This window comes from Ctenopharyngodon idella, chromosome 8 (assembly GCF_019924925.1).
Source record: "Ctenopharyngodon idella isolate HZGC_01 chromosome 8, HZGC01, whole genome shotgun sequence".
Lineage (NCBI taxonomy): Eukaryota > Metazoa > Chordata > Actinopteri > Cypriniformes > Xenocyprididae > Ctenopharyngodon > Ctenopharyngodon idella.
The window spans coordinates 3,331,046-3,353,204 of record NC_067227.1 but is presented as its reverse complement, the minus strand read 5'-3'; the positions used below and the strand labels follow the sequence as shown (position 1 = coordinate 3,353,204).

The 22,159-nt window shown below is 37.3% G+C and overlaps 1 protein-coding gene across 3 annotated transcripts in view; it reads left to right on the top strand.

Moving 5' to 3' along the window:
* The window catches only part of kansl3 (KAT8 regulatory NSL complex subunit 3), a 30,222-nt gene extending 8,450 nt beyond the window's left edge, over positions 1-21,772 (top strand). For 2 of the 3 annotated variants that reach the window (XM_051902543.1, XM_051902545.1), the window contains 9 exons: positions 531-687; positions 1,206-1,283; positions 4,177-4,356; positions 5,081-5,168; positions 7,407-7,534; positions 10,027-10,115; positions 10,242-10,449; positions 17,060-17,172; positions 21,167-21,772. In XM_051902543.1, the coding sequence (XP_051758503.1) occupies positions 531-687; positions 1,206-1,283; positions 4,177-4,356; positions 5,081-5,168; positions 7,407-7,534; positions 10,027-10,115; positions 10,242-10,449; positions 17,060-17,172; positions 21,167-21,169 (1,044 nt within the window). In that variant the 3' untranslated portion in view covers positions 21,170-21,772. The remainder of the gene's footprint in view (positions 1-530; positions 688-1,205; positions 1,284-4,176; positions 4,357-5,080; positions 5,169-7,406; positions 7,535-10,026; positions 10,116-10,241; positions 10,450-17,059; positions 17,173-21,166) is intronic. The other variant, XM_051902544.1, reaches the window with a different exon arrangement.
* Positions 21,773-22,159: the final 387 nt, after the last annotated feature.

Genomic DNA, 22,159 nt, shown 5'->3' with positions numbered 1-22,159 from the left:
AAATTGAACCGCTTCTCGATACTCAACCCTAGAGATGACACATTTTTGTTGGCCAACCCCCATTTTTTTTGTGAATGGCTTTTTGGTTTAAATGCCTGAGATAAGATCTGTGGTTAACACAAGCTCATGATATTTTCACATCTTATTGAAGTCAAGTGATCAACTGTAGTGTAGTTTGTTTATAGCTTACGTTTTATGATTGCCTTCAAAATTCATAAACATTATGTTCATGTGTGAAGATTATCGTAATGAAAGAAACATGTAAGAATCATGAATTTTTGTTAGTCTCAGCCATTGGAAAACTCTAATTGGCTTTTTCTCATGGGAACCAGCTAACTTCCGGGTTGTCCTACAAAAATACGTCATCGCTGCAGCACTCTAGAGCAGCAGATATGTGTAATGTGAGTGTTAGTGTAAAAGGATTATCTGTAACTACGTAGAAAACTCATAAATGCATAGTAATATGCCTAAAACCAATCAGAACATGTAGATAATTTAGTTAATCCTAAGCGATAATGTTTCTCCACCAGGATATGTCCAGTGTCTGCAGTAGTCCTACAGCCAGTCCCAAACCCAAGACCGTCGGTCTTTCTCCAGCTCAGAAATCCAGTCTCATTACTGCCACACAGCTACTGAAGACCCACATGCAGCGCTCAGGAACTGTGCTCACACAAAAGCAAGCGCAAGGTGTGTATCTTTCCAGGTGCAAATTCACAGATTCGGCCCCAGAACCCTAAGAAAGCTTACATGCTGGATGCATTTTCGCATTTTGTCTGTGCTATTATTAATGGTGCTACTTTTATTTTTGCCTTGTTTGCTACAAATGCACATAAAACTGGTAACAAAACCACTAGTCAAAATTTTGCCTCACAATCCCTGTGATCTGTTCCATTCTGTTTTTTAAGAGTGTGTCCTATGTGTATCTGCATAACTTGAACACTAAATCATGTTTAAGCCTGATGGGCCTCTTTTAACCCTGAGATATTCTGCCTGTGCATGTTAAATGACAAGGGTTACGCAGTTAACCCTTGAGAAGCTTATCAGAGAACTGATGTTAACCATCTGGGATGTACAGTAACATCATCCTTATGTTGATGAGAATCCCAGATCCCATCAAGCAGTAATGTTGTGTGTGATTCCTCTCTTTTCTATCCCCTCTGCTTTCCTTCTTCACTCTCTCCATCTTTGTCTTCCGTTCGCTACAGCTCAGTTTGCTGCTTTTATGAAACATAATATGCTGGTGAGGAAAAGCATTCCTCCTGGCAGCCCTTCATGTCTCTTTGGTGAGTATCTCTCCCTCTCTTTTTCCTTCTGTCTTTTGTCTGTCTGCCCTGTTCATGTCTTTCTTTAAAGTTGTCTGTCATGTCTGTATCACATACGTCCCTTTTAATGTTTCACCAGCTTGTGTTTGCAAAAGGTAATAACAGTAGTTAATGCTTCAAATAATGACTGCTTGTTCTTCCTGACAAAATGCACCTTAAATCGGTGGGCAAGTGTAAAAATAGGCATTTTCCTGAATAATATTAAAAACATTTGTCATTGCTTATTTTCCCTAACAGAGAAGGTGCATTGTTTAGCTTTCAACACATCAACTCATTTAATATATTATTGGATCAATACACTGCCTGGGCCTGGGCCTGGGCCTATATTTTATTTAATTATTGGCATCGGCAAGCACGTTTTTCCATTCTGATAAAAGCATTGAGGACCCAGCGCTTGAGCACCGATTCACAGGAGTAATAGTTTAATGTCCTGCACAGATCCTTCTAACAATCAAAGACTTAATTTATACCAAGACTCATATTTAAATCCTTGATTTCAAACTGTGCTTCCCTATATCTAGTTTGCTGCTATGTCATATTTATTTCATATTCATTAAGATGTTACCTGACCAGTGCACACAAGATTTGCCAGATTACTGAGTGCACTGACGGTTACAGTGTTTACTTCCTTTGTATGCATTTTCTATATCTGTGCAATAGACTATGTATAAGATTACAGAAGAAGTTTTTGTATGAAGTTCAAATACTTTTTTAATTGAATAATCTGCAAATTATTTGTAATTATTTTAAAACATTTTATGTGAAATTTAATTGCAGAAGTTATGCATATGTAATCTACTATCTTTTTAATATTGTGGTATCAGCTACCCTACACTCTAAGGGTGTGTTCACACTTGGCAGGTTCGGTTTGATTAAAACGAACTCTGGTGCGATTGCTCTGTTAGTGCGGTTCATTTGAATAAGTGAACACAGCCATCCGAACCCTGGTGCGCACCAAACAACACTATTGGTCCGTGTTGCATTTATATTTTAGTTGAACCGCACCAGAGTTTGTTTGAAAGTGGACCGAGAACTAAATCGTTTCAGGGTTCAAACAAACTCTGGTGTGGTTCAACTAAAATATAAACGCAACACGGACTAAAAACAGGACATCACAAGTTCCAAAAAATGACAGAATGCTCAAGCATAACCTGTTTTTTTCTCGTATTTATTTATTTATTTATTTTTTGGTATCTTTAAGCACCGGGTATACTTCACTTTCCGCGCCCGGACGTGTCTCGCGCGCAGTCGTGTCCTCGCATCTTTCAAAGTACGCTTAACAACGGATGCGCGCGGATGACAGAGTTCGACACACGCACAGTACATTTTTTTTTTTCTATACTCTTACCAGACATCGTGTCATCAACGGGACATTCGCTGGGCAGGATTGGAGAAGAAAAATACAATCGCATCCACATTGCAACAGTTTAGAAGATACACCAAGAGAACAAGAATCAAAAACGATGGAGAAGGATATGCTTCTAAGCTTACTCGTCTTGTTTTTGAATCGCTCTTTACACACTCTTCTTCGACGACTGCACACTGTGCTCAGTATTGTGCGTATTGCCACCTAGTGGACTATTCTGTCCTGCTTGCACATGCGCTGTTGCACATGCACCATTCGCACGGCCTCGAAATTTGGGCTGCACGCGGACAGGGTGTGCGGTTGCCGCGAGCCCTCCGGATGACAAAAATGACGTCATGTGGACAGTGCACGAATGCGGACGGCCGAAGTATACTTTGGGCTTTAGGTTTAATGTTAAAAATGACAGTGTGAATGCAAAGCGAACCAGGACTACATATCTTTTTTTTTTTTTCTTCTTTTTTTTTTTCTTTTTTTTTTGGTCCGGACCAAAAGAACCAAGTGTGAACACGCCTTAAGATATCAACGTCGACCATATCCGTCCATATCCGTTCACATTGGTTCATTTGCAATGTTGAAACTGGAGTTAAATTTTACTTCTCTCCCCTTACCCCCACAGATCTTTCCCATTGTATTATTTGGTTCAGATAAGTGGTACATTAACTTTGATGCACCAATGAAAATTCTTGGCGTAACTTAATGTTAGACACATTGGGCTGAAATTAGATTTAGTTTGATTGCACATATTGGCTTTTTAATAATAGACTAAGGAAGAGAATTTGCCTCTTTACTGGGGATTATGCAGAATTACACGAGGAACTAGGAAGCGCAAATACTAAATGAATTGTTGATTTTTCAACCAGATTTGTATTGTTACAATGTCAGTAGTGTAGGTAAATGAACAATGTGTACTCTTTCTCTCTGTTACCTGCATTCAGATATCACCGTTTATTTGTCAGCCAACGTCTGCTGGATGATCATTTTGTGTCATCTATCAGATTTTTTTCAGCTCCAGGTCTTTTGTTGAGGTGTGGTGGCACAGTCAAAAGTGCATTATGGGTGTTGAAATTTTTGCCAAAGTTTTTGGCCCTTTTTGTTTTCTCTAGTCATGTTGCACCAATGTTCGGGTTTCTACTGCATAGACAGACAAGATCATCATCAAAGGCTTTTTCTGTCATGACAAGCAGCAATGAGAAATACATAAGGCCAGATTATTTTCATACTAAAATTGTGTATTTATTAGTCCATATGAACTGTATGCCCTACCCCTGTTGTCAAGCAGTCTTGAGAGTTCAGAAAGCGTCTTTCACGCAAACAAAACACTGACGCCAAACTAATTTTGGGTCAGAATCTTTTTAAAGCATCTTAATCTGTACCCAAAGACCTCTGCAGCGTTTCATATTGTCTGTATTAACACCTAGTGAACACCTCAGTGAGCTTGAGACTGTGGGAGACTGTTGGAGCTTAACCCTTCAGCATCATGTGTTTCAGTGCCGGTGCCCAGTGAGCAGGTGGAGGGTTTGGACCGAGACGACGTGAGACTCCACCTCAAGAGAAGACAAACTCCCAGTCCCACTCCCACCAAAGCCTCCAAAAGAGCCAAGATTAAAGTCACCATCGTCTCCCATGGAGACGCGGCAGGAAGCACGGCTGGTTCCACTGCTCAGGAAGGTAATGAAAACAAAGGCCTCATTCAGCCCACTGAGCCGCTGATTAAACAGTGTGTGACATATTGACATTCAGGCAGAATGAGGAAAGTTTTGATTTTAGCAATTTTCAGCCAGATTGAGTACTTTAATTAGTTAAGTACTTTGACATGCTACCGTTCAAAAGTTGGGGGTTGGTGAGTTTTTTTTGTTTTGTTTTTGAAAAAGTATTTTATGCTCACCAAGGCTGCATTCATTTGATCAAAAATTCAGTAAAAAATGTAATATTTTAAAATATTATTACAATTTAATATAACTGTTTTCTGTTTGAATTTATTGTAAAATGTAATTTATTCCTGGGATCAAAGCTGAATTTTTAGCATCATTACTCCAGTCATCAGTGTCACATGATCCTTCAGAAATCATTCTAATATGCTGATTTGATACTCAGGTAACAGTTCTTATTATTTTTACCAATGTTGAAAACAGTTGTGCTGCTTAATATTTTCGTGGAAACCGTGATGCTTTTTTTTTTTATTATTTAATTCATCCTTGCTGAATAAAAGTATTCATTTTCAAAAACAACTTGCTGACCCCATATTTTTGAATGTTATTGTACTACTTCAGTAAAGCCATTATATAATTAAATCTTGTCGTACATAGTCCCACATAAAATTTGAAAAAGTCGTCTTAGATTGTATCTTGCCACCTCAAGGTGTTCACAGTTGTATTCCTGTTTTTCTGTGCAGTGGGTTTGTCAGGAAAACCCCTCGGACTCACAGTGGGCCAGACGGTGTCGGGGGCCAAAGAACTGTCTGAGCTTCTCAGTGCACAAAGGTACCTTTATCTAACACAACAGATAGATTGTACAGAAGAGAAAAAAAAAGACTCTCAAGGCCTGTTCATACAAACCCGATTCCAAAAAAGTTGGGACACTGTACAAATTGTGAATAAAAAAGGAATGCAATAATTTACAAATCTCATAAACTTATATTTTATTCACAATAGAATATTGATAACATATCAAATGTTGAAAGTGAGACATTTTGAAATGTCATGCCAAATATTGGCTCATTTTGGATTTCATGAGAGCTACACATTCCAAAAAAGTTGGGACAGGTAGCAATAAGAGGCCAGAAAAGTTAAATGTACATATAAGAAACAGCTGGAGGACCAATTGGCAACTTATTAGGTCAATTGGCAACATGATTGGGTATAAAAAGAGCCTCTCAGAGTGGCAGTGTCTCTCAGAAGTCAAGATGGGCAGAGGATCACCAATTCCCCCAATGCTGCGGCGAAAAATAGTGGAGCAATATCAGAAAGGAGTTTCTCAGAGAAAAATTGCAAAGAGTTTGAAGTTATCATCATCTACAGTGCATAATATCATCCAAAGATTCAGAGAATCTGGAACAATCTCTGTGCGTAAGGGTCAAGGCCAGAAAACCATACTGGATGCCTGTGATCTTGGGGCCCTTAGACGGCACTGCATCACATACAGGAATGCTACTGTAATGGAAATCACAACATGGGCTCAGGAATACTTCCAGAAAACATTGTCGGTGAACACAATCCACCGTGCCATTCGCCGTTGCCGGCTAAAACTCTATAGGTCAAAAAAGAAGCCATATCTAAACATGATCCAGAAGCGCAGGCGTTTTCTCTGGGCCAAGGCTCATTTAAAATGGACTGTGGCAAAGTGGAAAACTGTTCTGTGGTCAGACGAATCAAAATTTGAAGTTCTTTTTGGAAAACTGGGATGCCATGTCATCCAGACTAAAGAGGACAACGACAACCCAAGTTGTTATCAGTGCTCAGTTCAGAAGCCTGCATCTCTGGTGGTATGGGGTTGCATGAGTGCGTGTGGCATGGGCAGCTTACACATCTGGAAAGGCACCATCAATGCTGAAAGGTATATTCAAGTTCTAGAACAACATATGCTCCCATCCAGACGTTGTCTCTTTCAGGGAAGACCTTGCATTTTCCAACATGACAATGCCAGACCACATACTGCATCAATTACAACATCATGGCTGCGTAGAAGAAGGATCCGGGTACTGAAATGGCCAGCCTGCAGTCCAGATCTTTCACCCATAGAAAACATTTGGCGCATCATAAAGAGGAAGATGTGACAAAGAAGACCTAAGACAGTTGAGCAACTAGAAGCCTGTATTAGACAAGAATGGGACAACATTCCTATTCCTAAACTTGAGCAACTTGTCTCCTCAGTCCCCAGACGTTTGCAGACTGTTATAAAAAGAGGGGATGCCACACAGTGGTAAACATGGCCTTGTCCCAACTTTTTTGAAATGTGTTGATGCCATGAAATTTAAAATCAACTTATTTTCCCCTTAAAATGATACATTTTCTCAGTTTAAACATTTGATATGTCATCTATGTTGTATTCTGAATAAAATATTGAAATTTGAAACTTCCACATCATTGCATTCCTTTTTTATTCACAATTTGTACAGTGTCCCAACTTTTTTTGGAATCGGGTTTGTACAAACACCACCTAGTCATAGTTTTTTTTGTGACAGCAGTGGCTCTGGGCAGGTGAGCAAAAGCATGAATCTTACTGTATAGCCAGCTTTATTCGCAGTGTGATGGAAAAGAGATTAGAACCATAAATAAAATTGTTGCATTTATGGCATGCAAATATTCTTGTTCATTCAAATGAACCAGATTTTTGCACTGACTTTTAAACTTGGTATGGACAGGCCTTTAATCTTGAAGAAATGATCAGTTCTGCTTCTGTTCTTGTGTAATGAGATTGCAGCCCTGCCCAATGGATAGATTTAGATCTGTGTTTTTATTGTGACATTTGCATGATTTATGCAACATCATGCTGTATCAGATCAGAAAATGTGCCCACACTTGCATAACTTCATTACACTGCATTCAGACTATATTTTGTAACTTTTCACTTGTACATAGACCCTTGTAAACTTGTGGGGAAAAAAGTGTAGAATGTGATCGGTTTAATATTTTTTTCTTCAGATATATTTTTCGTCAGATCATGTCAGCATCTGTGTTTATGGTGGCTTGATTCTGAGCTGATATCCTGTGCTCTTTTAGGTCTGGAGGTTTGGCAGATGTGTCTGGAGTTTTGGGTTCCAGTGAGGGGTCATTTCACAGCCTTCAGGGGAGTGTGATGTCAGGTTCTTCCTCTCCTGTCCAGGCTCAGGCCCCCGCCACTGCACAAGGTACCACTACCTTTGAATTCTGCCTGCAGAGGCTGCTTTTACACTTGGCATTAACATGTGATCACCGTGAGCCAATGAAGCAGATTGAATTATCAGCCAATCAGGGCTTGGCAACATCAAGTGGCTTATCTACCTGGATAACTTATCAGATCTCAGTTTCCCATGCAATTTTTAAAATTAGTCTGTAATGGAAAAATGGCCTTGTGCAAAGTTCACTGTGTATGTGGAGAACATCCGGCAATATTGTTGACCAGAAAGGCAACACTAAAATGCACTTTCAAAAATACACACTTTATCAAAATCTCTATATATTCTTCAGAGTTTAAATCACCCAATCAGAGCTTTACTCTTAAAGGGATAGTTCACCCAAAAAAGAAAATTATGCCATGATTTACTCACCCTCAAGCCATCCTAGGTGTATATGAATATAAAATAAAAAAATATAAAAATATCCTGGCTTTTCCAAACTGTATAGGGGGCCTGATTTTGAAGCAAAAAAAATGCTTCCTTTATAAAAAATAATCCACAGGGAGTTAATAAAGGCCTTCTGAAGTGAAGCGATGTGTTCTTGTAAAAAAAAATAATAATCCATATTTAAAACATTATCTATAATTGCGGCGGAACCGTAACCTCTGACCTGACGCACGACGTAATGATGAACACGGAAGCGCAGAGGAGAGAGCAAAACAAAACACCGGTCACGAATTAGAAGTCTAAAACGAGAAATTTTAAAGAGAAATGTCGGAGGATTTAGATATAAGAGAAGAGGAGCTTGAGTTTGTTTAAATCATGAGAGGCGTCAAAGCTTACTCTACATTGCGTCACGGGTTACTCTTGTGGCGCAAGTCGACTTACGCAGTATGCGTACTAGGGATGTGCAACAGCGATCAAGTACTCGACCGTGACAGTGACGATCGATCATGTAAACGATGATCGAAATGTTTCTTCTACTCCTGATTGGTTATAGCAGCACTTTGGGCGGCGCTCTGATTGTTTAGCTTGCCACAGCATGCGTCAAAACACGTGAGAGAGAATGTCTGGCTTCACTTTGACAAGATACAGTTCAATGCAAGCTGTGCAGCGCCAAGCTTTTATCTTGTGCTTAAAATATCCTTTAAATTATATTCATAATTAATTTAACAATAATCATCAGCATAGGCGCCGAGACACCGAGCACCCACGGAAAAACACAAGATATTCTCATTTCATTTCAACCAATAAAAATCGTTTGAAGCCTTCAGACATGGCTTTCTTTTCATTTTTATAGTCCATTTGAGGCAGTTTCTATTTCGTTAATGTCGAGAGCGCATTTGTAACGCACGTGAGAGCGCATCCATATAATTCACGAGCACGAATCTCTCTGCTCGGATGCGGATTTCTTTTTGGACGCGCTCAAACTTTGTCCTGTCACGAATCTCAACGTGCTTTTCTCATGGAGAGTGGCAGAAACATAAATCGTCGCCTATGATAATCAGTGATTTTCATACTGTAAAATACAGTATGGCACCTATTCACCTCAGACAGCTATTCCTTTTAGATGCTTCTTAATAACATTGCTGCATCATAATCATAATCTAACAGTGTTCTAATCATGTGTTCATATTTTCATAGACAGGTTTTCATGTGCATTTTTATTTTTAACATTCATTTTCATAACAGTCTTCAGATATTTTCATTATCTCCATGACGGCCATGCCCCGCCCCCCGATTACTCGTTTTTGAAACCTATCGATGATCGAAATGAAAAATTGCCAAAAATGCCCATCCCTAATGCGTACGGTTGTCTGCCCGAAGCTAGTTATTTTAAGTTTTAAATATGGATATTTTTCTTACAAAACCCATCAAAACCCATTTTGCCTCAGAAAGGCCTTTATTAACCCCCGGAGCCTTGTGGAGTATGTTTATGATGGATGGATGTGGATGGATGCACTTTTTTTGCTTCAAAATCGGGCCCCCCATTCACTGCCATTATAAAGCTTGGAAGAGCCAGGATATTTTTAAATATATCTCTGATTGTGTTCGTCTGAAAGAAGAAAGTCATATACACCTAGAATGGCTTGAGGGTGAGTAAATCATAGGGTAATTTTCATTTTTGGGAGAACTATCTCTTTAAGAGGGTACATTTTCTGCCGTCTTTTACTTGATGTTCGCAACATGGCAACAATGCGCACAAGCTCTCCTTACACTGAGGAAAAAAGCGCAGATGATCTGAAAACGCTGACAAAAATTTAAGCTGGAGTTCAGCCATCTCTGTTGAGATATTCTGCTCAAATGAATGTGTAATACAGTAGGGCTGCAACTAACTATTACTTTGATTAATTTGTTGATTATTTCTTGGATGAAAAATCCAAAATTATATTCATCATGCTTTAAAGAGTGATCTTTGATTATTGTCCACGGTGTGAACAGGCCATTAGACTAAATGGAAAAAAAAGCTGACAAAAGTAACACTAGTTTGAATCCTTTTTGATTCTGTGTATGTGTGTGTTTAGCTCCCTCTGCCAGTAGTCTTCTGCAGGGCCTCAGCCTCAGTCTGCAGGAGATCAACACGAAATCACCAGGCGTTCCCTCCACCACACAGGTGCCGGCCCAGTCACGCAGCATGCTGCTTAAACACATGTCTTCGTCTAAAATCTGCATGTTTTTGCATCCTTTATAATAAACATGCTCATATATTTCCATCTTGTCTGTGTGTCGTGTTCTTTAGGTGTCAGGAGGGAAGCCCCAGTGTCCGGGGCAGGTGTTGAGCTCTCTCAGCTCGAGCAGCGGGACGCTAGTGCGGGCGGTGCCGGTCGTGTCTACTGGCTCCGGGATGACCAAAACCACAGCGATCCACCAGCTCCTCACCAACGGCGGCCTAGCCAAACTAGCCAATAGTCTGCCAGGACTGGCTCACGTCTCCAGTCAGAGCACGGGTACGTCCTCGTCGCCACTGATGACACAGCGTTCCAAACAGAGGCGTCCAAGATGAGTAGCTAGAGTAGCAGTAAGCTCAAAGGTCGAATCCATGAAAAGGATTACCAGAAAAAAAAGTGTTGGGAAGGTAAATGTTCTGAAAGAGCAATAAACATCCAGCTGAGCATGTAAATATGTACCATAAACATTTGTGTAGATTTGTAGATTTTTTTTTATGCATGTAAAGAGATTTATTTGGGTGATCTTCTACAGTTATCGGGCTGATTAAGTTCTGCTTGCAAACTACTTTTAAATAAGTTGTTCATTTAAGTGCATTCTAGGGGTTGACCTCTTACTCAAACTGCTGTTATGTCCAAAGGACCAAAATATTTATATGGGAGTGCTGTGAAATGACAGCTGTGATAAATTCCCACGTCACCAGCTTCATTCAGTGTGCTTAATGTGACCATCTCACTGTTGTTTTATGTTCCATTTTTCTGTTTTAATTTTATTTTCTCATTTCTGTTATTTGTTTACCAGTTTCTGTTGGATGAGGTGTATGTAAATCATAAGGCTTGCTCTACTCACAAAGACATTCATTAAATCCCCAACAGCAAACGGGTTTTCCTACCTCTTCTTTGTGTCATTATTATTCTGTTTTCTGTTTTCATTTTCTCCCAAATCGCATGCATGAGTGTTCTCTATTGTTTGCAGAAGTTGTTTAAATGCAGTGCAAATTAAAAAAAAACAACACCAAAAAACAAATTATGGATTATTAATCCATAGTTGTTTAGTCAAATGCAATACTGAGAATACTTTCTGCAGTGTGTAGACTGTATACAAGTATGCAAATGTTCTGTAAATTGTGTTTGTTTTTTGTTTTTTTAAATGTTAGGCAGTGTCTACTGTGCATTAAGCAGAATTCTGGTCTGAACAGCCACTGATTAATCTGATTTAAGACGTTTTAACAATTGGATTCAAAATGCAAAATAAACGGGGTATTTAAATGGACAGCACTCACTGAATTAAAGGCGCAATGTGTAGGATTTTTAGATTAAAATATCCAAAAACCACTAAAACAATGTTATATATTTGTTGACTTGTGTACTTAAATAATCCTTAATGTTTCCAAAAATGTTTAAATCCAGATAAATAAGCAATTTTAACCAGGACACCTATCAATGACATCATACACACGTTACCCTCAATTTCCGTTTTTTTTTTTTTGTAGAAACCATGGAAACACCAAAGACGCTTTAATATATTATGTGTTTTATTAGACAGGTGAGCAACTGTTTGTATACATTCATCGACAGAAAACTAATTGTTATATAGCTCAACACAGTAAATCTTATTATTTAAATCTCATTGTCTTGATTTACCATGAGTACCTTGTTTTACCATGACTAATATCAATCTAGCTTACTACAGTGTGCAACAAGTGTCTCATAGTAGCCGCCGAGCGAATGCAGAGTAGCATTATATCAGCTTTCAACACACAAATATATCTAATATGATAAAACAGCGCTGTGTTATCCCACATACGCTTGACCGGAAGAAGCAGAAGCGGCGACTGTGGCATAATAAAAGCTCCACTGCTCTCGAGCTGTGTGTCACACTCGTCTCTCATTACCAATCGCTTCAGCGGCCTCGTTCAGCTCCAACAGCTTTCAGCCACACCCTGCTTCATACTACAGTAATGTTAATAAATCTTTAATACATTAGCTCATCTATTAATATGATTTCTGCCCAAGTCCCATTCTGATTCTTTTCCACCGGCTGTAGACGTGAAGACAACACCTCCCATGATTCCGCGAAATCAAGGCGTCATCAAGCTACACCTTTGTTTTGAATAAGCGACCTCTAGTGGTGAAAAATTACATATTGTGCCTTTAAATATGCACACAATAAGTTTGTGCATACTTAATCACTATTTTAGTAGTATGTAGTATCCAGTATATTGTCTGGGTTTCTGCAGGGCTTAAAGTAGTTCTTAAATCAGAGCAGAAAGTCTTAAATTCATAAACTCATGGAATAAATGTTGCATGCATTGCAAAACAACAAAAAAAAAAGTATTTTTTCCAATACAAATATCTAAACATTTTTAAATCAAGATACATTTACGTGGGATGCAAATGTAAAAAAATTAAGTCTTGAAAAATTAAAATGAATTTATACTTGAAACAAGAACAAATGTCAATGAGTTATGAAAACTTCCCTTTGAATGAAGTTGATTTTGAGCCCGTTGGCAGATATTTGTTCTTGTTTTAATTATAAACTCACTTTATTTTGATCAATTTCACAGAAAACAAGACTTAATATTTTATCATTTTGCATCTCAATTAAATTGAGATACATTTAAGAATCTTTAGACAATTGCCCTGAAAAACAAGACAAAAATACTGAGGAAGAACATCACTTTTTTGCAGTGCAATCAGACAGAAGCTTGAGTAGCAGTTATTTCCATAAAATTTATAAAACTGTTAAAGGGTTAGTTCACCCAAAAATGAAAATTCTGTCATTAATTACTCACCCTGACATGTTGACCTTTAGAAAACCCTGATTGTACCCTAGAATTTCTTAACGTACAGTCATAATTCAAACTGTAGCGCCCCCAGCTGACAGCTCAACACAATGCAGTCACATACCCAGAAGTCTACTGCCATTAGATTACTGGTTTGCATGGCCTTTGTTTTTCACAAAATGGTTTATTATACATAACATGGAAAAAAAAAAAAGACAATGTAATGTAAAAAAAATCATTGATGTGCCAAATATTATTTTACATTTATTATTTTATATTTGCATTTCTTTTATGCAACACACCCGCAGTGGGGCGGTTCTGGGGTCCGTGGCCATTTAGACCACCTTTTGATCAAGTTTTGGACTGTAACACTTTAAATAACTACATCAGCTGGGATTTATTTTTAATAAGTAAAGTATTATTAAGTATTGCTGGAGCTAAAACTACAAAGGTCATTAAGCCATAGCGTGTTTTTTGTAATTAAAAAAATCTTTTCGTAGCGTGTAGACTCTAATAGCAATATTTACAGTTGAGTGCTTTAATGAGGAAAAATGAGTTTGCGGGGTCCCTTTGTAGTTTGCAAGATTCGTGGCATTGTGTCTCAATGTTTTAGGACACTATTTATTATGCTTTTAATTCAAAGGGATTTTAATGAGGAACAAATGACCTCAAGCACTTGGTGGCTAATTCATATGAATTCATACAATCATATTGGTACATTTTTTCATATGATCTACTTCCTGGTGATGGTTATATTTAGGGGTGGACCTTTATGATTAGGGTAGGATGAGGGAAGATCTACGCCCCTCTTAAGAACAATGTGGATTTGCTTTTAAATTGTAGCAAGTTAATTGTAGCATATGCAGGATGATGATGCATCAGCCAATGTGTTATTATAGAAAATAAATAGAAACATTTGCTAATTTAGTTGTTATAGAACAAAATGTCAAATATTAAAAGAGGGGTAAGAATTCAACCCCCCACAATGTAAAATACTAAATAAAGTAGTGTATTTAAAATTTTATTTTGACAATATAGTTGATAATATTTTAATAACGGATGAAAGACAAAGCAGAATACCAGTAAAATAGATTCATCTAAAAGGTAAAATTATTCTATGACTTATGTACAGGTATATGAATATTCACACATTTAATCGCCTATATGTTAATTGACGATGTGTCATAATAGCAACACTATGCAAATTGAATGATTTCACTCAGCTAACCTAGAGGTTTTAATGAAAGCGAAGATGTCTGAAATATACATCTAATTCTTTGAAATATTAATAATCATCTTAGCCCAAGACCCCAAGGGTCTAATTTTATCTTTTTACATCAAAATAAAAACTATAATGTTTAATCTGCAAATCTAAAAACATTAATGTGTCCACAAATCCCTCATTAAAGGGATAGTTCACCCAAAAATGAAAATTATCCCATGATTTACTCACCCTCAAGCCATTCTAGGTGTATATGACTTTCTTCTTTCTTTCTTCACAATCGGAGATATATTAATAAATATCCTGACTCTTCCAAGCTTTATAATGGCAGTGAATGTGGGGCCCGATTTTGAAGCCCCCAAAAATGCATCCATCCATCATAAAAGTAATCCATACAGCTAAAGGGGGTTAATAGAGGCCTTCTGAAGGAAGTGATGGGATATCCATATTTAAAACTTTGTAATCTAAAATAACTAGCTTCCGGCAGACGACCGTATGCTGCACAAGTCGACTTGCGCCACAAGAGTAACCCCTGAAGCAATGTATGACGCAGGATGTAGGAGTAGCGTAAGTTTAGACGTCTCACGTGGTTTAAACAAATAGGGCTGTAAAACAAACTGAAGCTCCTCTTCTCTTATATCGAAATCCTCATTTCTCATTTCCAGACATTTCTCTTTGAAATGTATCGTTTTAGACTTCTAATTCGTGACCCGTGTTTTGTTTTGCTCTATCCTCTGAGCTTCCGCGTTTGACGTTGCGTCGGGTCAGAGGTCAGACTTCCGCCGCAAATTGATGCGTATGGCCGTCTGCTGAAAGCTAGTTATTATAGTTAATAATGTTTTAAATATGGATTTTTTTTTTCCCACAAAAACCGATCGCTTTGCTTCAGAAGGCCTTTATTAACCCCCTGTGGAGTACTTTTTATTAGGGATGCACCGATACCGATACCAGTATCGGGCGATATCAAGCTCATGTACTCGTACTCGTACTCGTAAAAATACCCCCGATACCAAAGACCGATACCTCACGTGACGTAACTGACAGAATTTTCCGTGCACAGAGACACCGGCGGCAGCAGCAGAAACAATGTCAGCCTCAGAGTGTGGAAATACTTCAAAATTAATGAGGACAACACACACATTGCGAACTGCATGCTTTCAATCACAATTCGTTATCGATTAGTGAAGGCGGGATAGGCGGAATCGCACTGAATGACACAGACCAGAAGCGCTTCCTCTCGCGCGCGTGCGCGTTCTCTCTCTTTCTTGCGCGCGATCTCAGTTCTCTCAGACAGCGCGCGATCAGTTCTCCTCGCGCCTGAATGGTTAAATGCACACATAGTTGTCAAAATGTCCGTCGTGTGGAGTATATCATGTAAATACAGTCAGTTATGGATTAAGTGGACGTAAACATTTCGGTGAAAACAGGATATGTGTTAGTATCCATGGATTCGGTCTTAAAGGGCCCGTAGCCTATATTTGTCATTAATGTTAATAAAACAACAAAAGATGTTAAATAAATGTATACATGGTAAATAAACCGTATCTGAAAAACAAGTTTATTTAATTTGTATCTCTATAGTATTTGTTGTATTGTTTGTAAATTTATTTTTATATAACAACAATTATATATATTGGTAATTATGCCCTTTGAAGTTTATTGGACACTGTGAAATTTTTGTTCTTTAAATTTGTGACAAGCACATAAAAATTATTACTTTTTTCATTAGAGTAATTATAAAGAAGCTGTTCTACATTCATTAGTCTCACTGTGGTGTGCTTGGAAAACTGCAACATCACCAAAAAAAAAAAAAAAAAAAAGAGAGAGAGAGAAATTAATAAATGTATAGGCATCAGTATCGGTGAGTACCAGAAAAAAAGTATTGGTACTCGTACTCGGTCCTTAAGAAATGGTATCGGTGCATCCCTACTTTTTATGATGGATGGATGCATTTTATTTGCTTCAAAATCGGGTCCCCCATACACTACCATTATAAAGCTCGGAAGAGCCAGGATACTTTTATATAAATTGTGTTTGTCTGAGAGAAGATAGTCATATACACCTAAGATGGCTTGAGGGTGAGTAAATCATAGGATAATTTTCATGTTTTGGTGAACTATCCCTTTAACAAATAGACACTCACACACACACTCACACACAAAAAAACAAAACAAAATTTGATCAATTAACCTCAAAACTGTTTCAACTGACTAAATCTCACAAATGTTGATATTCAGATGAAATGACAAAATTAAAAATTGTGTAATCATTGATCAAAAGTGCTGAGTGGGAGACAAAAAAATGAAGGTGGTTGGGGGGTTCATCTTGCTCCGGAGGGCATCTTACCCCAACCTGCCCTACTTTTTTTTCTTTTAAAAATCGTAAAATACTAACCTTTTCTCATCAGATTGGGTTCAGAGTCGCGACTCAGGATAAAAGTGCAAATGAACTATGAAATGCATCTATTTAAATAAACAGAAATATTAATGCTGTTATCAGTAATTGTGCTTTTGATTATTTGTAGGCTTAATATAGAAAGTAAATAAAAATCTATGATTCTGGGACCGTTGCATTCACCTGCAGGGCCTACATTCATTTATTAATAGGCTATCATGGTAAATCTGATTTATCACATTATAAATTATGGACAAAACATAACAGGCTGTATTTAATTCTAATTAATAAGCAAGTAGAGAATAACATGTTTGCATGTATAACAGCTAGGCCTACATCACCTAATGATTTTCATTTAAATTATCTTACATACGTTTCCAAGCAACCTGTAATTATAATATTTCAGGAAAAGAAAAGGCAAACATATTTCTTGTCTTCAAATAATTTTTTTTAAAGTTTGCGATGTCTGTAATGTGTGTGTCGTCTGCAGGGCTGAAAGCTCCTACCACCATCACAGTGACGTTGCGAGGGCAGCCCAGCAGAATTCCCGCTCTCAGCCACACGGGGGCGACAGCGCCCTCTCACAGCGCACCTGAGCACCAGGTGTGTGACCCGCAGCTTACACGCCTAAATACTGCTGTCTGTTCTTTCACTTTATTTGCTTGAAGTACCAGAACAGTTGGCTTTAGGCTTTCTTTTGCTTTATCTCAAATTAGAAGAGCAGCTCATCAGAGTCATTCAGGATTTTCATTAACATTGATTAGTCCGTTTAGGTTTTTTTTTACTTGTTGTGTTAAATAATGTTTACTCGCAGCCCACAGTTCGATCAGCAGCTTTAGTGCTGTGCAGTGTGAGCAATTAGCGTTGCTGTAGTAACCGTCTCATTGATCATGCGGAGAGATGAAGTGTAATTATTTGCTTAATCACTCTGAAGAGCATAATTATATGCTTGTCGCTTTTGCTCTGGATCACTTAGGTATTAGTAATTATTTAGTTCATTGAAGAATATTATGATTCATAAGAAAATACTATTGACTAATTGTGTCTGACCACAATGTTACTTGTAGATATGTTTCACTGCGTATTTAAGAAACATCACATGACTAAGAATGCAAAGGTTTGTGTGTCAGTGATTATATATATATATATATATATATATATATATATATATATAAAGAAATAAATACTTTTATTCAGCAAAGATTCATTAAATTGATCAAAAGTGACAGTAAAGACATTTATAATGTTACAAAGATTCTTTTGAACTTTCTGTTCATCCTGGAAATAAATGTTTCATGTTTTCCACAAAAATATTAAACAGCACAACTGTTTTCAACACTGATAATAAGAAATGTTTCTTGAGCAGCAAATCATCATATCAGAATGATTTCTGAAGGATCATGTGACACTGAAGACTGGAGTAATGATGCTGAAAATTCAGCTTTGATCACAGGAATAAATTACATTTTAAAATATATTCTAATAATTATTTTAAATTGTAATACTATTTCACAATATTCTTATTTTTACTGTATTATGATCAAATAAATGCAGCCTTGGTGATCATACGAGATTTTTAAAAACATAAGTGGTGGTGAATTATTTTCAAGTTACTCTTTCTGCAAGTTGCATCGTTACACCAGTAGGTGGTGACAACTGACTATCTTTATGAGTCATTTGAATAAAAATAATCCTGTTTTTAGTGAACAATCATTGAATCATTCACTCAACAGATTTGATCGAAAAACAGATTCATTTGAAAATGAATCGCCATTACTGTGAGTTTCTCTGAGATGTGCAAAAGTTGATTGCATTGGCTTTACTTGAAACTTTTTGTTGGCAGAGTGAAAAACAAAGTAAAAACACTGTCTAAAATTTAAGTAGGCATGTATTAACCCTCTGGTGCTGTTCGGTCATTTTTGATTGAAAAATGTTACCTTTTTTTTTTATTTAATTTAATTTTTTTTTTTTTTTTACTTAATCAGAATGGTACGAAATTGGTAAAAAAAAAAATCATGGACATGATTCGAAAAGGTTAAATGGTCCTGAAAAAAATAGTCACACTTGTACTCCTAACTGTCACAAATGAGCGCATTGGAAATTAATGGGAGATGAATTTCTACTAGTGGAAACGTTTGGTACTGCGCCCAAACAAAATCTTACTGAAAGCTCATTGTTTGAGATTGCAACTTCAAATTTAGAAAACAACTTCTGTAGATTTATGGCTTTGATTTTGTCACAGTTTTTGAGTAAAACATTTTGGAAAATGTAAATTTCATATAAAATTTTAAAATAGTATTTTTGTGCATTTTTCATAATAATAAACTTTTTTTGAGTTACACTTTTTTTTCACTTCAGCAATAATTTGCCAAGTGTCGTCTTTAAAAAAACCAACTTAAGTCTGTGCTCCAAAGCAAGACAGTTTAAGTTGGAAATTTAATTTTCAGGTCTATGCTTAAAAAGTGGTTAACAGGTAATAAATGGATCATAACTATTCCATAAATATAATTTAGTACCATAAAATCCACTAAAAATATAAATTATTAAAACATTATCTAACTAAAATATAGTACATTTATTTCATTGAAATAAAAAAATAAATAAAATATAGCTGCGAGCAGCAATCATCGGGGTTCAAGCACTTTAAGGCCTTTAAGCACATGCGTAAAAAGGTATTATATTTATATTTTATTATAGCATGTAAGCACTTGGATCATAGATGGAAATACCATTTACAGCCAATACAGGCAATTTAGTAAGGAAAAACATGGTTTTTAAAGGTTTTTTGACAGTTAGAGCGCCACCTATTGCCCGATCTCCACCATTTTTTGAGTGTCCTCAGAGTGTGCCCTTACATATACGTGTTAATTTTGGTGAAAATATCTCATTTAGTTTTGAAGTCGTTTTGACACTTATGTATATGAGAGCATAAAAAATGACACATGAGAGACTTTGATTGGATTTTTTTTGCCACTTCCTATCTAAATTTTGACATTAGGGCATTTACATTTTTGTAAACCAACTTAGGTTCCGTGTTTCCTACAGTGGTTTCCTCTCGATCGGACTAACGGTTTCGAAGATATTCGCAAAAGTTTTTTAAGCGCTAAATCACAACGTTGCACAAACCATAAGGCAAAACCTGGCAAGTCTGGTATCGATGGACTCGGCAAGGTTTCAGGAGACTAAAGACATAAGTCCCGTGAAAAATAAGTCAACCACACCCAGAGTTATATATATTTTCAGCCAAAACCATTAAAACATACGTTTTTAAAGGGTTAGTTCACCCAAAAATGAAAATTCTGTCATTAATTACTCACCCTCGTGCCGTTTTACACCCGTAAGACCTTCGTTGATTTTCGGAACACAAATTAAGATATTTTTGTTTAAATCCGATGGCTCCTTGAGGCCCACATAGCAAGCAATGACATTTCCTCTCTCAAGATCCATAAAGGTACTAAAAACATATTTAAATCAGTTCATGTGAGTACAGGCTGATTCATTACGCTCCGAATCTTCCTGAAGCAGTGTTTTGAAATCGGCCATCACTAAATAATTTGTTTGTTTTTTTTGTTTTTTTTTGGTGCACCAAAAATATTCTCGTCGCTTTATAATATTAATATTGAACCACTGTACTCACATGAACTGATTTAAATATGTTTTTAGTACCTTTATGGTTCTTGAGAGAGGAAATGTCATTGCTCCCTATGGAGGCCTCACGGAGCCATCGGATTTAAACAAAAATATCTCAATTTGCGTTCCGAAGATTAACAAAGGTCTTACGGGTCTGGAACGGCCTGAGCATGAGTAATAAATGACAGAATTTTCATTTTTGGGTGAACTAACCCTTTAAAATGATATGCATATTGTGTGAATCTGTGAAACACCACGTGATTACTGAGGCGTAAAACTCGTTAGCGCCAACTAGTGGCCGATTTCTTTCAAAATTCTTACAGACCTCTAGGACCATGAGTCGAACATGCCCACTGAGTTTCGTTCCGGTTGGCCTCCGTTAACCTTGTCTAATAGGTGCTCAAACTTCATTGGCCGATGGCGGCCATATTTTTTGAGATACGCCAATGTCCTCATAGACTATCATGCCCCCTTGCACCAAGAAAACCCAAAATACCCGATATTAATACATGCATCTTGTCCACCTTGAGTCAAGGATTCCAACGATATAAGACACTTGAACCTGGGCCTAACGGTTCAGGAGTTATGAGCCATTTTGTGCTTTTGACCGCTGTAGCGCCCCCGTCAGGCCGATCAGGGTGAGCCTTGGTGATGTTGTAGACGGTAAGAGTACTGCCAGTCCTCAAAGTTTCAAGTCTCTACGACTTACGGTTTGGTCTGCCCAATTACTTTTAGGGGAGAATGCTGATCCTTGGAAAATTTAACAGTTACAATAGGGTCTCAGCGCTACGCGCTTGAAACCCTAAAAAAAAAATCAGCCATTTTTGACTGCCACGCAAACAGCACGAGAGGGTTAAATAAACAATCCATTGCCATTATAAGAAATATAAGCACTTTTGGAACACCACTCATCTAGAGAACTGCATTGTATGTTATGGTCGTGTTCAATCAATATTTTATCTTGCAGTGACCAGAAACGGATGATATGTGAAGCTGAAATGGCCATCACTGAAATCCAACAGCACAAACAGATGAACCCAGAGGAATCAAATGGATTTAAACCCGGTTTAAAGATTTACAGACTGGTGATTTGCCTTACAACCTGCAAGAGCGCCCTCTATAGACACTGTCTTGCACACATGGACCGAAGACTTGATTTTACACTTATGCATTTGTCTATTTGTATTATTTTCCTTTTTCTGTGGCACTTTGGCTGTGCAGTGTCATGGGCAATTTTCTATTTTTTATTTGTTTTTTCCCCGTTTTAATATATTTTTCCATACACCAATTCAAAATATTTATGTGAACATACTGATTTGTTGGAAAAATTCACAATCACTGTTATTGTTCTTAGATATAACAGGTTCTTCTCCAAAACAGAAGAAAAAAAGATGTTTTGCCAGTACAGAATATTTGATTCAGTTGATTTTGCAAAAAATAGTTTGTTGTTAAAATGTTTTGCACAAAACCCCAGCAAAGCCTGAGCTTTAATTCCTTACAGCCATAAAGAGCCTGAGAGAAATGGATCACTAAACTGTCAAAAAAGATAATAAACTCAAAACGTTTAAAAGATGATGTGAGAGTTTTTTAATTGATTTTTTAGATTAATCATGCATCAATCATCCAATGCTTTTTTGCATGGTTTTCCTCATGACAGCATAAGGCTGTCCTTCAAATAACTGTTATCATTATGCCAACAGGGATAATAATGTGTCTGCCTGATTAAGTCACAATTGTTTTGATTGCTGATTGCGTTTATTGCCCTTATGAGGGAAACCAGTGGAGGCTGAAAAGCTTGAAACCGAATAATAGACGCTGATTAATGCAGCGATTTGTGTCCTCAAAACATCATGTATTTAGAAGAAGAAATTACATGAGATGATTGTGAAGCACTCAAACTGATTACATGAGGGTGTTCCTAGTTAGTTGCTGGGGTGTTTAGGAGGTTCATAGGGCAGAG